The sequence below is a fragment of the Leopardus geoffroyi genome, chromosome B2 (assembly GCF_018350155.1).
Source record: "Leopardus geoffroyi isolate Oge1 chromosome B2, O.geoffroyi_Oge1_pat1.0, whole genome shotgun sequence".
NCBI classification, from domain to species: Eukaryota; Metazoa; Chordata; class Mammalia; order Carnivora; family Felidae; genus Leopardus; species Leopardus geoffroyi.
The window spans coordinates 118945283-118958209 of record NC_059332.1 but is presented as its reverse complement, the minus strand read 5'-3'; the positions used below and the strand labels follow the sequence as shown (position 1 = coordinate 118958209).

Below are 12927 nucleotides of genomic sequence, written 5' to 3'. Positions count from 1 at the left end.
TCGAGGTACCGGGATGTGAATAGAGAAGAGTTCTGGCTGGAGTAATTCAGATCTAAATTCCAGTCCTGATCCTAGGACCTTGGGAATGTCAGTATGTAATAGTTCAACAAATCTTTTTAAGTCATTGTTGTAAGACATGAATCTAAAAAAATTAATTTAAAAATGCTTTGTAGACAAAACTCTGAGTTTGAAGTCAGAAGAACCCTCATCGTTTCTTAACTTTATTGTTTTGAAATATAAATATAGTGGAGGAAATTCCACCCTGTGTCTCAACTACATTCCATGTGCCATCTGTTAAAGGAGAATAAAAACTGCCCTTATTCTCACCCTTCTGGACACTGAGACGGCTGGGCTGTGCCACACTCTTCTTTCACCCATGGGGTTTCTCCTAAAAAAATGTAAGATCAAAATCTTTAGACAACTACACCATAAAAAAAAGAACAAATGTTCAATGACCTTGATCTTTCCAAACTACTTAGGTCATGTTATTCCAATGACTTAAATCTACCAGAACATGTTAAGTGTTACTCCACATGGTGAAAAGGTCAGTGCGTCCAGATATTTGCACAGATTGAATATCAAGAAGCTCATCTTTACCAAGAAAAACAAAGGAGATTCATTTAACTGGAAAGGGACAATTAGAAAAAATGAGTTTAACAAATACAGATATACCATCTAAAGAAAGGAGGAAAGAAATCATGGTGGGGGGTGGGGGGTGGGCAGAAGCAGCCAATGAGAATAATTGATATCAACTGGGAAAACCTGAACAAAGACTTAACTAAAAAAATTTGACTTCATAAATGTTTCTGTTTATAGAACATTCCAGCTGATTAATGAAGTAGAAATGATAGAGCATAAATGTCATCACTTGCACCCCTTGATGGATATACGCAAGATCATCAATGGCTAACATCCCAGAAAAGGTGACAAGCAGTCAAGATGTGCCTCTTGATGGAAGTAATACCACCATCTACGGAGTATATTTGCAAAATAAAAAAATAAATACATAGCACCTGAATCTGAACAGTCGTCTGATTCTGATTGCAACTACCAATTTTCAGAAAATGAGATGACAAACTGCTTAAGTTACAGGGGATGTAGTCTACAAAGCTCAGACTGGAAAACTGTAGAAGAAATGGCCCTTTTACTCCAACATGTAAATTGCAAGGGGAAAAAAAGAAAGAGAACCTACTTTTAAAGGACTTGAAATACATCAGCCACTTGTAATGTATGGAATCTATTTGGATCCTACTTCAAACAATCTTTTTAAAAAATGTTATGAAACAAGCAGAAAAATCAGAACAGTGGATATTTGATGACGACAAACAACAATTGATATTTTTAGATCTATTAATGGTATTATAATTTTGTTAAATACTTACATTTTTTACATATGTCCTGAAAATATTTACAGATGAATATTAACTCTAGGATTTACTTAGAAATAATCTAAAATTTAGGGAGAAAAGCTGGGGTGAATAAAATTACATTTTTTTTTTTTAAGAAAAACAAAATCCAAAACTTGAAGATAAGCAAAAGGAGGACTGATCACTAAACTTCATTTTAATGTCATTCTGGGAATTATCTAAAATGGACGTTATCTAATCAAATGGATTATCTAATTACCTAGAAATGTATACCTTTATTTAGCTTATTCTTTACCATTTGTTTTACTTCACAGTAACAATAGCAGTTAATTGGTAGAAAAGTGATAGCAACATAACTGATTCTCGTCTGATAGCAAAGAAATTTTCCTGTAGAAATGCAAATCATTTCTATCCCACCAAAAGTTACAGTACTTTTTACCTCATTCTAACATTCTTTCCATACTATATATACTTAGTCTCTTTCATTCTCTTTAAGCCAACTGAACATTCCAGTTGGTTATCTCATGAGTGAGCTAATTACTCTTTGACATGTTCACGTTACATTTATATGAGAGTTGTGTTTTTATCTTTTGAAAATTATACTTTGTCAAGATGAGACAAGACTGGCCGTTAGTTGATAATTGCTGGGGCTAGGTGCCGGACATATGGGGAGATCACCATACTATTCTCTTCTGTACATGTTTTAGAAGTTTATCATAAAATCTTTAAAATTCTAAATTTAAAATGTAAGAGTAACTGGCTGGTTTCTTCCAAAATTATTCAAATGCCTTCAAGCTACTGCTTAAAGATTTAATTTTGGCAAAAATCATGTAACCTCTTTAAACAAAATGTTGAATCCTTACAGTAAGAACACATTTACATTTATTTTGAAAAATAAGCTGAAATGATGAAATTAACTCCATCAAAGTGCCCAATTAGTGGTGGTAGTAAACTTCTACACTGCTAAACAATTATTTTTGTATCTATTAAGTTTGAACAATACTGTGCAAGGAATTCAGCAGGAAATTTTACCATATGACCTGAGGATCAGTCTTGAGATAAAAAGTTAAAAGTTATATATTTGGGGTAAAAGCTGGGAAAATATAGAAGTCAGAGGCAGTGCGGTCAGTGAACTTATAGAAATAAGCAAGCAAGAAATTATGCTTGCCTTCGTGAATGTAGCAGAATTTTTAATGATACAATACTAAATGTCAAGCAATAATTATTTGAAAAAGAAGTTACCATTTCAGGCTTTTATTTTTCTTTTTTGATAGCTCTTTTTAGTTGGTTTTCAATTACATTTTGTAATAAAAACTGATTCAGCCATTAGTGCAAAACCTATTTTCTACTAAGAGATGACAGTTAATGTTTCTTCTATAACATCTTCCTCCTATTCCTCTTATTGGGTGTGGCATTATGAAAAAAAGGCTGATAGCTTGAAGCAATTTTGTTGCTGTGTGTTTATGCTCATTTTTCATAAATTTCATTAGGTGTTCAGAGGGATTAGTAATTAAAAAAAAATCTACAGTATCTCACTTAGAGCTGGAATCAGGAGTTGAACCTGTATCCTAATCAGGCTCTGCATTAACTCTCTCACGGTCCTTAATCCGTAATTTAACCAGTCAGGACACAGCTGTTTCAACAGTAACATTGGTTTAACAGACTGATACACAAGCCAGATAATCTCTTTCCTCATGTTTTAACTTTAGGATCTGCCATCTGGTGTCTCAAACCACAAGTATTTCTATCATAGTCATTGGACTAGAGAAACCTTGCCTTACCAAGAAATACAGAACTTTCATCTTTCTCTTCTTTTCTGTAGTCCCTACGTTATGAGCTCCCTCTCTCTACAGCACACAAGCCGCATTTCTTCCCACGGTAAACACACTGGCCATTTCTTCTACGTGGAGTAGCTCAAGATTCTCTGACTCGTTTTCGTTTATGCAGCCTAGACCAGTCAGCTCTGGGGTCACTGAACCCGCGGAGGCAAATGGTTCAATCTCCTCTGCTTACCTTGACAGACACTGTTATAGTCAGCACAGCAGTCTTTCCTCTGCAGACAATCATCTGAACAAGAGCAGAGGCTGGAATCTAGTCTGGTCTCCCCACAACGAAATCTATTGCATGTCCATATTCGAGCTGTAAAATCACACAGTTCGGTTGCCAGCATTTAACTTCTTGTAAGTATCCAATATCAAACATGAGTTCCATGCGTTTATCCCTGTATTACTGGGCAGTCAAAGTCTTGGCTTATCGCCCTAATAAATGAGAATATGTAAGACAAACAAGGGGCTATCCACCGCTTTTCTTCATTTGGCACGGGTGCAGTCTTTCAAGCAGCAGCTCTGATCCACCTAGCAGGTACACCTCTGAGTTTGGAGAAACTCTGAACACTGGCTCTGTCCCCACCCAAAAGTAGGAGTTCCCAACAGCGATGAACCGTTATGCCTGAGTGATTGTTGCCACCCAAGAGCAGTTTTGTCTAAGGACAGGCAGCAAGGAAGAGGCAGTGACAACAGAAGTAGCAGGAACACGGTCAGGCGGGTAAGGATGTAGGGAGGTCAGGGCACCTCCCAGCTGAGGGTGACAGAACTGGTGGATGAGCCTCCGCCATGCCCTTGCTGTTCTCCCAGGCTGTGTGCTCAGTTATGACATCAGTGTAAATAAACATCTGTGCTAAAAACAGCAAGAGGCTGCACCGCAGTTGTTTCCTAGTGCCACCTGCTAGGAGTCAGTCAGTGTCTAAAATCAACATCAGCCCTGTGCGGAGACAAATGCATTGAGCAGGTAACCGCTGTGTGCTTCCATTGTGCACAAAGTTCTTCATTGCCCTTCACTTATTATTTACTTAGAACATACTGGGAAAGGTTTAGTAAAGGGAATACACATCTTATCTACAGTACGTTATCCCTTCCCTCTTGTCCTTTTCAGAAAGCGTAATATGAGGAGTTCTGTTATTCTAGTCTTACTCTCCTTGAATCACTAGCCACCCCCGTACGCACATGCCGTCGCTGGTTTCTTAAAAAATTAAACATTGTGAATGGTCTCTTCTCCCCAGAGAATAGTGTTTTTCAAGTTGCGTTCTGTGGAGCACTGGCATCAGAATCACCAAGAATCACCAGCTTTCCAAGTGAATCTTATGCATCCTAAAATCTGAGAGCCACTGCCAATGAAACTAAATAAGATGATTAACTTGAGTCATAGTGAAACTCCATTGTGACATCTGTACTCCATGCAACATACACAGCATCTTGTCTGCTAGAGACTAGTACTCCTCAACCTCAATCAAATCAAGTGTGGACTCTATGTTTAGTACTGTAAAGGGGGGAATGGTAATCATAGATCCCATACACAAGTGGTTATGAGTTAAATAATGTCCCCACAAAATGTTGGAGTCCTAGCCCCCAATGTCATGAATGTGACCTTGCTTAGAAAAAGATCTCTGTAGACACTCAAGTTAAAATGAGGTCCTTAGTGTGGGCCCTATCCAGTGCGACTGGTATTTTTATAAAAAGGGGAAAGTTGGACATGAACTCACACACACAGGGAAGACTGCGAAGACACAAGAGAACTCTCCGTGAAGACGGAGGCAGAGTTTGGGGTTACGCTACCACAAACCAACAACTGCCAGTGACTGCCAGCAACCCACCAGCTAGGAGAGGGGCAAGGAACAGATTCTCCCTCATAGCCCTTAGAAAGAACCAACCTTCAAAACAGCTATATCCTGGCTTTCTAGCCTCTGGGACTGTGAGAAAATGAATTTCTGTGGGTTAAGTCTCCCCCTCCCCAGTTTCTGTGTTATGGCAGCCCTAGAAAACTAACACACATCTGGACGTGCATTCGTGAAAGCACAACCAACATGTTACAATGAACTTATCCTCAGAGTCCATACTTGATTTCACACAGGTGTCTTCAAAATCCCAGCAACAGTCACCCCGCTGTTTACATTCCATATCACACCGGCAGCTCTCCAGTCCTCTGAATGAAGAATCAAAGCATTTCTTCCTGCAACTTCCTGCAGAGTGGAGGAAATGAGAAAACCAGTGCTTAGGAGTTATCCGGTATCTCAGAGCTGGATGAAGCACACAGAAGAGGTACCTAGTGCAGACCTGTGACCTCTGTAGGTCAAACAGGTATTTTGTTACTGCGCTGTATGATTCATCAGTGCAAAGTGATAAATAATAAGCAATTTTTCCCTAGGACTCCAGAGAGGTCCCAGACTCAGAAATACCAGGCACCATTAGGTGAAGGTAGGAGGCACAGGCAGAGGCTAAATGTAGTGGAATTGGGTGAAAGTCTGGAGCCGGAGCAGCAACTATCCACCCCACTCTGTCTTCACATTGAAGGCTCATAATCTGGAGAAATTTAGGAAAAGTAGCTTTCCTCACAGAGGCAGACACAGAGGATAGCTACGAGGAGAAAAGAGGAACATGCCATATTCACAAACGCGAACAGATGGTTACCAGACATTTGAGGATGGCAAGATAATATCCAACATAAGAACATAGACCAAAACAAATAAGAAGAGAAAGAAAGAAAGAAAGAAAGAAAGAAAGAAAGAAAGAAAGAAAGAAAGAAAAGGAAAAAGAAAAGCTTGATTGAAAAGGAAACAATGCAAGGAACGAAGAGTTAAATACAAATATACACACGCACAGCTAGTGGTGAGATCCTGTGAAGAGACAACATTGTATCCATGAAATAAGAAAGAAAGCTATCATTTAAAAAAGAGAAATAACATCCTGGGAATAAAAACATGAGAAATAAAAACATAAGAGTGGTAATGAAAACTTCAGTAGAGGGGTTGTGGTAGGCAGAATCATGGTTCCCAACATGATTTGTTCCCCTAATCCCCAAGACTGAATATGCTATGCTGTTTTACACAGCAAAGAGACATTGCAGATGTAATTAAGGCTATTACTTAGTTGACCTTAAAACAGGAATGTGGTACCTAAAAGTGAAAACAAAGAAAGTGGAGATGATATTATTAAAGAATTCACATTATAAAATTCACCAGAACTGAAAAGCTTAAATTATTACATCAACATTTCGCAGGGCAAAACTCACACCAAGAGGTCAACAGGAATAAAGTGATCTTGAAAGCTCACGGAGAAAAATCATAAGCAATCTGTAAAAGATCACAAGTCAGAATGGTATCAAATTTCTTAAAAGCAATACTGGAACCTAGAAGATAGGAAAGCAATGTCTTCATTTTTTTTAAAGGAAAATTATGTTCATCTCAGAATTCAGTATCTAGCCAAACCATTAAGTGTTAAGTTAGGGTGATGAAGATATCTTTATATAGGTAAGAACTCAAGTTAAATCTCATATGAATCCTATTTTAGGAAACTACTAAAGATGTTCTTTAGCAAAATGAGGAAGTAACACAAAGAGATCCAAAAACTATGAGATCAACACAATGGAGAGTCTAGGGAAATAACAACCATAGGTATATGAGAGCAAACAAAGAGAGCAAACTAAGAGAGCAAACAACACAGATCAGGGCAGCAGGACAGAGGAACAAAAATTAAAATAAAAGATATCACTCTATACCTAACTTTACACTGCCAAAAATGAGAGAGCCAGAGAATGCCAAGAGTTGGTGGGGATACATGGTAAAGACAGAGTAGGCTGTAGCAGCCATTCTAGGAAGCAATCTGGGGCTACTCAACTGAGTTAAAATACAAACCCTAATTATGAGGGAGCTTGGGGCAAGCTGAAGGCAAAATATAGGTTGGTACACACACACACACACCCAGGTGGAATATGTGTGATATTCCTCGGACACTCCTGGCTACCCAAGAACAAAAGAAAGGGGTTTAAGTGCTTGCCATGGTAATACGGGAAACTAAAGCAAATGAAAAATTAAATTCCCTTGCTGCCTACAGTCCATTGACAAGTCCTTGAGACAGGCAGAGTGACCTCCCTCTAGGAGCTCAGCTGCTGGATAACGCTTTGCTAGGGGCAAAAAGGAATCTCGGCATAACGTTTTCCCAACCTTGAGGATCCCGTAAGTCTGCTTCCTTTATCCCAACTGCCCCAATATATATGCTGGCAATCATACTCCAAGCTTATGGCCCCCCCGATATACATCTAAAGGGTCTCATGACTGAGGTTTTATTAAATGGTAATAAATGGCATTTCCCTAGTAACAGCTAGCCCCTCAAGGTCCTGGAAACCCTGCTTCCAAAATTCCTTAGAGACTTACTCTATCCTTGACCCTCTCCCAGTCTGAGGGTATGTAATGAGTTACTGGTCAGGACCCCAGTGAAGTTCTTCCTGCCCATGGGTCCTATCCCCATGCTTTAATAAAATCACCTTTTTGCACCAAAGACATCTTCAAGAATTCTTTCTTGGCCATCAGCTCCAGACCCCACAAACCCTCCATCATCCCAAAATTTCATCACTAAGACCCAGGAATTCTATCCCTGGTAGATGATGAAGCAATCTCACACAAGTCCATAAGGAACCTGCAGGATATATGTGGTGTAAAGGAACTAAAGTCAGTCAGGCACTGGGGGGAGGACATAGGTTAAATAGTACATTAGATACATGCTAAAGAGTATTAAGTAGTAAGTAGATAGATGCATAAGAATAGATGCATGATAACAATGTAGATCGATCTTAAGAAACATTCAGTGAAAAAGTAACCAAAAAAAGTGTTATACCATTTATATAAAAGGCCTTTACATTTTTATATTCACTCACCTGCTTTGAAACATTTTCTGCACATGGTTTCTAGGAAACAACAATCACCTGGCTTTCCTCCCACATTCCTGACAAATTCTTCCTAGGCTTCATCTTTGGTTTTTTTTCCCCCACCACATGTTCCCAATTCTGTAAGGTTAGTGTGTTCCAGTCACATTGCTTTAAGTCCCACATATGATGCTGATAACCGCCTCACTGTATGTCCATCTAGAACTTCCCTTCAAAAGACAGCCTCATATATCCAACTGCCTTTGTGGTTTTTCCTCTTGGACATCTAGTAGATATTTCAAATTTAACATGTCCAAAAACGAGCTCCCGATTATTCTCCCCAAGCCAGCTTCTTCTACAGTGTTTCCCATCTCAGTTAGGGAATTTCTGTATTTCCAGCTGTTCCTATCAAAAATCTTGAGGTCATTCTTCTCTCTTTCTCTGTATCCATTCTGTCAAGAAAATCTATCTACCACATCAAAGATATCCAGGACCTAAACATGTCTCACCAGTTACAATCACTGCTGTAGTTCAAGACATAAAACTTGTATGGATTATGGCAATAATTTCCCAATTGGTGTTCCCCACGTCTCCTCGTTTCACTCTGCCATTTATTCAAACACAGTAGCCTGAATGAGTGTACCGAAAGCAAACCACAGCATGTCATTTCTTTGCTCCAATCACTTCCCAGCACTCTCAGAATGAAAGCCTGTGGCCATATTCAATCTATCAGCCTCACTGATTTGGCTTCTCTTCAGTCCTTTGGTCCATCTCATTTTATGACCAACCTCCTTCTTGTCCTGTTAGTTCGAACTCACTGATCTTGTTACTTGTTAAATGAACTTGCCAGGCAAGCTCCTGCCTTAAGCCTTTGCACTTGTTTTTTTTCCTCTTGCCTGGAATGTCCCTCCACAAATATCCCTGTTTCTCCCTTACTTCTTCAGCTCTTTACAAAAGTTATTTCACATACACCCCCAATCCTACCCCAACTCAATATTTTATAATCCCCTTTTCAGTTTTACTTACTCCCTAGCACTTTATAATATATATATATATATATATATATATATATATATATATATGACTTATTTATTTTTTTATTGTCTCCCTTCCATGCTAGAATGTAAACTCTTTGAAGTTTCCCAGTAATTAGAATAGTACCTAGCATACAGTCAGTGTTCAATTATTGAAGAGTAAGTAAAAAGCATGTGCACATAAAAGAACACATTTTTTAATGTTTTATTTATTTTTGACAGAGAGAGAGAGAGAGAGACAGAGAGACAGACAGAGAGACAGAGCATGAGTGGGGGAGGAGCAGAGAGAGAGGGAGACACAGAACCTGAAGGAGGCTCCAGGCTCTGAGCTGTCAGCACAGAGCCCGACACGGGGCTCAAACTCACAGACCGCGAGATCATGACCTGAGCCGAAGTCGGATGCTCAACCGACTGAGCCACCTAGGTGCCCCAAAAGAACACATTTATAAGAATACATACAAACTCAAACTAGAAGAACTACTTTTAAAATTCACACTGCCTATGAAAAGCAGGTTAACTGGAATGGAGAATGGTGAAAATGGTCCAGGGTTGGGGATTAGGAATCAGTGGTAAAAGAATGAGGAGGTGAATATTTCAAGAGTGCTGGCAAAGGAGGGGCTGGAGTTAAATACCAAAGTCCTGGAGGGGGTGGTGCCACATGAGGGTTGACAGACGGAGATAAAAGGACAAGAATAAGGAACAATGACACTGGGAAGCCAGCCAGTAGGTGCAATAAAATAAGGAAGTGAGAGAAACAGTCAAAATAATCAGAGATTTTGTTCAGAGATTAGTATGTGCCTCTTGCAATTAATTTATGTGATGCAAGGATAAGAGAACCAAGAAGTGATGTACTTCTGTGCACACTTACATCAGAATACTACGACTAAAGTGGCCCAGCAACACTTGTTAGATCTAGGCCTAGGGCTCTGTAGTTCAGAAACACAACCTGTAGCTCTGTACTATAATTCAGTACATATAATTTTGAGCCAAGTGACTCAAAAAAGATAGTAATTTTCCAGGTAAGGTCCACCTTTTCAGTTCTGCCGTGTTCCCATGCTATCCTGGGAGCACTGAGTGTTTGTTAATTTTTAAGTGAAAACATAACTGAAAAATTGTTTATCAGTCTCACCAAGAGTCTCCTTAATGAAGAAGCAAAAAGACCTTCCCCAAGGGAATCAAACTAAAAGTTAATCGGCCCAATTAAAAAGGAGAACAAATGATCTCATGTCCGACCTCCTACTTCCCCTTAATAAAAGTACCCAAACGATACGTAACAAGACTTAGACAATGCTTGTAAATGATTTATTTATTGTTCATATTAACCAGATATTGCAAAAAAAGATGTATTTTGATATGTTGCAGCATCTTTCTCCTATTTTTTCTTTGCTTCTGAGGAGGAAAAATAAAGAAACATGAAGCTTTTAGTCTGCACTACATTTCAAGAATGTGTCATTGCCTAGCCAAGAAATGGTGAGATTTCAAGAAGAAAGTGATACCTTCTCCCAGGAGGTCCTGGGAGGGGAGTAACCAAGACTTTTGAGGCCAAGTTTATCAGCAGGTAGGAATGACTAGAGTAGATGCTGAGACAGAAGGCGTCTTTGATCCAGTTATCAAATACTCTATGAAGGTGAGAACAAATGAGGGGAAAATACAGGAATGATATGACTCTCAAAGGAGTAAGGGGTGGGGGTAAAAGAGTGAAGTCCAGAAATGACATTGGATAATGCTAACCACAGATGTGGGCTCCCGATAAGTGCGGTGTGGGAGAAGAAGAAACCTTGGATGAGACTGCTCCACGCAAGAGAGAGGGGGCTCGAGAGAGGGGACAAGTTTCAACGGTAAAGGTGAGGAGAAAGGAGGAATCAGGAAATGTGTTGAGAAAACACTGAGGGGTTACCTTGCTCCTCTTGTCGCCTGAGTCCAAGCCCCAGGCCCAGTCCAAGTGACACAATCACCAACAAAGCAAGGAGAACCTACATTTAAAATAAGGAAAAGTGACCTTTACAATTTTTAAAAAATGTACAAAGGTACAAAGATCCCGCCCTCCGTCAGTGAATCTAAAGCCACACAGCAAGTTAGTTATTCATAACACCAGATCCAACAGTGACAGGGGAACGTACAGTTTTAAAGGCCTGAAAATAAGAAAGCTCTGGGAACAAGTATAAAATAGTATTTACTACAGATCTTTAAATTCCAATGTATGAGTCCTGGTTAGTGTATCCCCAGATTGAGTTAAAGTATGGATGAAACTACGAGGGCCATTTACCTTTGCCCACTTCTCATTCTTAACTAGGTACCTGTTTGGAGATGATTTATCTAAGAGCATTCCTGAGTTGTGAAATCGTTAACTACCTCATTCCTAGGGAGCAGGGGTTTCCCTCCCAGCTCTGTCCTAAGGAGGGGATGAGAATAGTTAATACGTGTGAAAATACAGCATTCAAATAATTAACTGGCAAATGATCGCTTTGATCTCTAGCACAGAAACGATGTGGAAGCTCTATGACCAAAGATTGTGTGTGTCACTCATTATCACTACTGCTGACAAGGCTCTTCAGTGTAGTGGACTTTATGCAATGACTAGAATTAAACTGTGATATAATTGCAGAGAATTATTCCCACTCACCTTTTTCCCCACCAAGTCCAATGATAAGCATGCTGGATGACAGAGCTTGAAAAATATATATTGCCATAGAATATGAACACAACAGACACATGAATTACTTAGGAATGTATTTTACAACTCCAATAACCTTTGTTATAGCTTTTTAAAAAATCACTTTCATAAAAAACACAATAACAAAATTTGCTTCGATAATACTGTAAACCACTGATTTTGTTTTCACTCTGAAAATCAGCTGGAAAATTAACATATCTAACTTTAGAACAGCAGTGGATTCAGGGACTGGGAAAATATGTGAAAATACTATGTAAACAATTCTTTTTTTTTAATATTTTATTTTAAGTAATCTCTATACCCAACGTGGGGCTCAAACTCACAACCCCGAGATCGAGAGTCACATGCTCTATGGACTGAGCACCCAGGCACCCACTATGAAAACAATTCTTACATAAAGTCTGAAACTTAGCCCAAGTTTCAGTGACCTTCCAGCATTCAGGGGAAAGAATGCAGAGGGGAAAAAGTGAACATAAATAGTTACTAAATAGCATCACTAACACTGAGTCCCTTATTATGATGCTAAAAAGCCACACGTGACCAGGACTAGGAATACAAAGCAGGGAAACACTGGGATACAGCCCTATGGTAAACCTTACATAGATTTACAAAATCTATGTAAATCATAGATTTAAAAATTGGTATATTTTGGTTTACATCTTATCATTAGTCCTTTTACCATTCAAACTTGATGGGAAAATAAACAGCATCTAGCTGTCCCTAGGATGCTCTAGAACTTTTTCCTGTTAAATCTTAGTGTCTGTTTCCTCACGACTCTATTTGTTCTGTGTATTTTTGGCTTGCTCTCACATTATTCTGTAAATTCCCTGAGAAGAAGCTTCATTTTTTAAAAATTTTGTTTAAAGGGGCAGAGAGAGGGGGACAGAGGATCTGACAGGCTGACAGCAGTGAGCCGATGTGGAGCTCCAACTCACAAACCATGAGATCCTGACCTGAGCTGAAGTCGGACACTCAACCGACTGAGCCACTGAGGTGTCCCAAAGAGGCTTCATTTTTAATCTCCTATAATCACTTCCTCTAAATGAGTAATTCTGAGTTAGCTTCTTGATATTTAGGTGCATATGCATCTTAAACTATTTATGCTAGCTACAAAATGGACAGGGGAGAACTCGGACTCCAAAAATCACCAAGAAGCCAA

The 12927-nt window shown here is 39.2% G+C and overlaps 1 protein-coding gene across 3 annotated transcripts in view; it reads right to left on the bottom strand.

Moving 5' to 3' along the window:
- ENPP3 (ectonucleotide pyrophosphatase/phosphodiesterase 3) overlaps positions 1-12927 on the bottom strand; it is a 79145-nt gene that overhangs the window by 61484 nt on the left and 4734 nt on the right. For 2 of the 3 annotated variants that reach the window (XM_045499635.1, XM_045499633.1), the window contains exons 2-5: positions 10992-11067; positions 5260-5382; positions 3381-3506; positions 328-388 (exon numbers count right to left, since the gene is read on the bottom strand). In XM_045499635.1, coding sequence (XP_045355591.1) covers positions 328-388; positions 3381-3506; positions 5260-5320 — 248 coding nt within the window. In that variant the 5' untranslated portion in view covers positions 5321-5382; positions 10992-11067. Of the gene's footprint in view, positions 1-327; positions 389-3380; positions 3507-5259; positions 5383-8072; positions 8198-10991; positions 11068-12927 lie in introns of those variants that run through there. The other variant, XM_045499634.1, reaches the window with a different exon arrangement.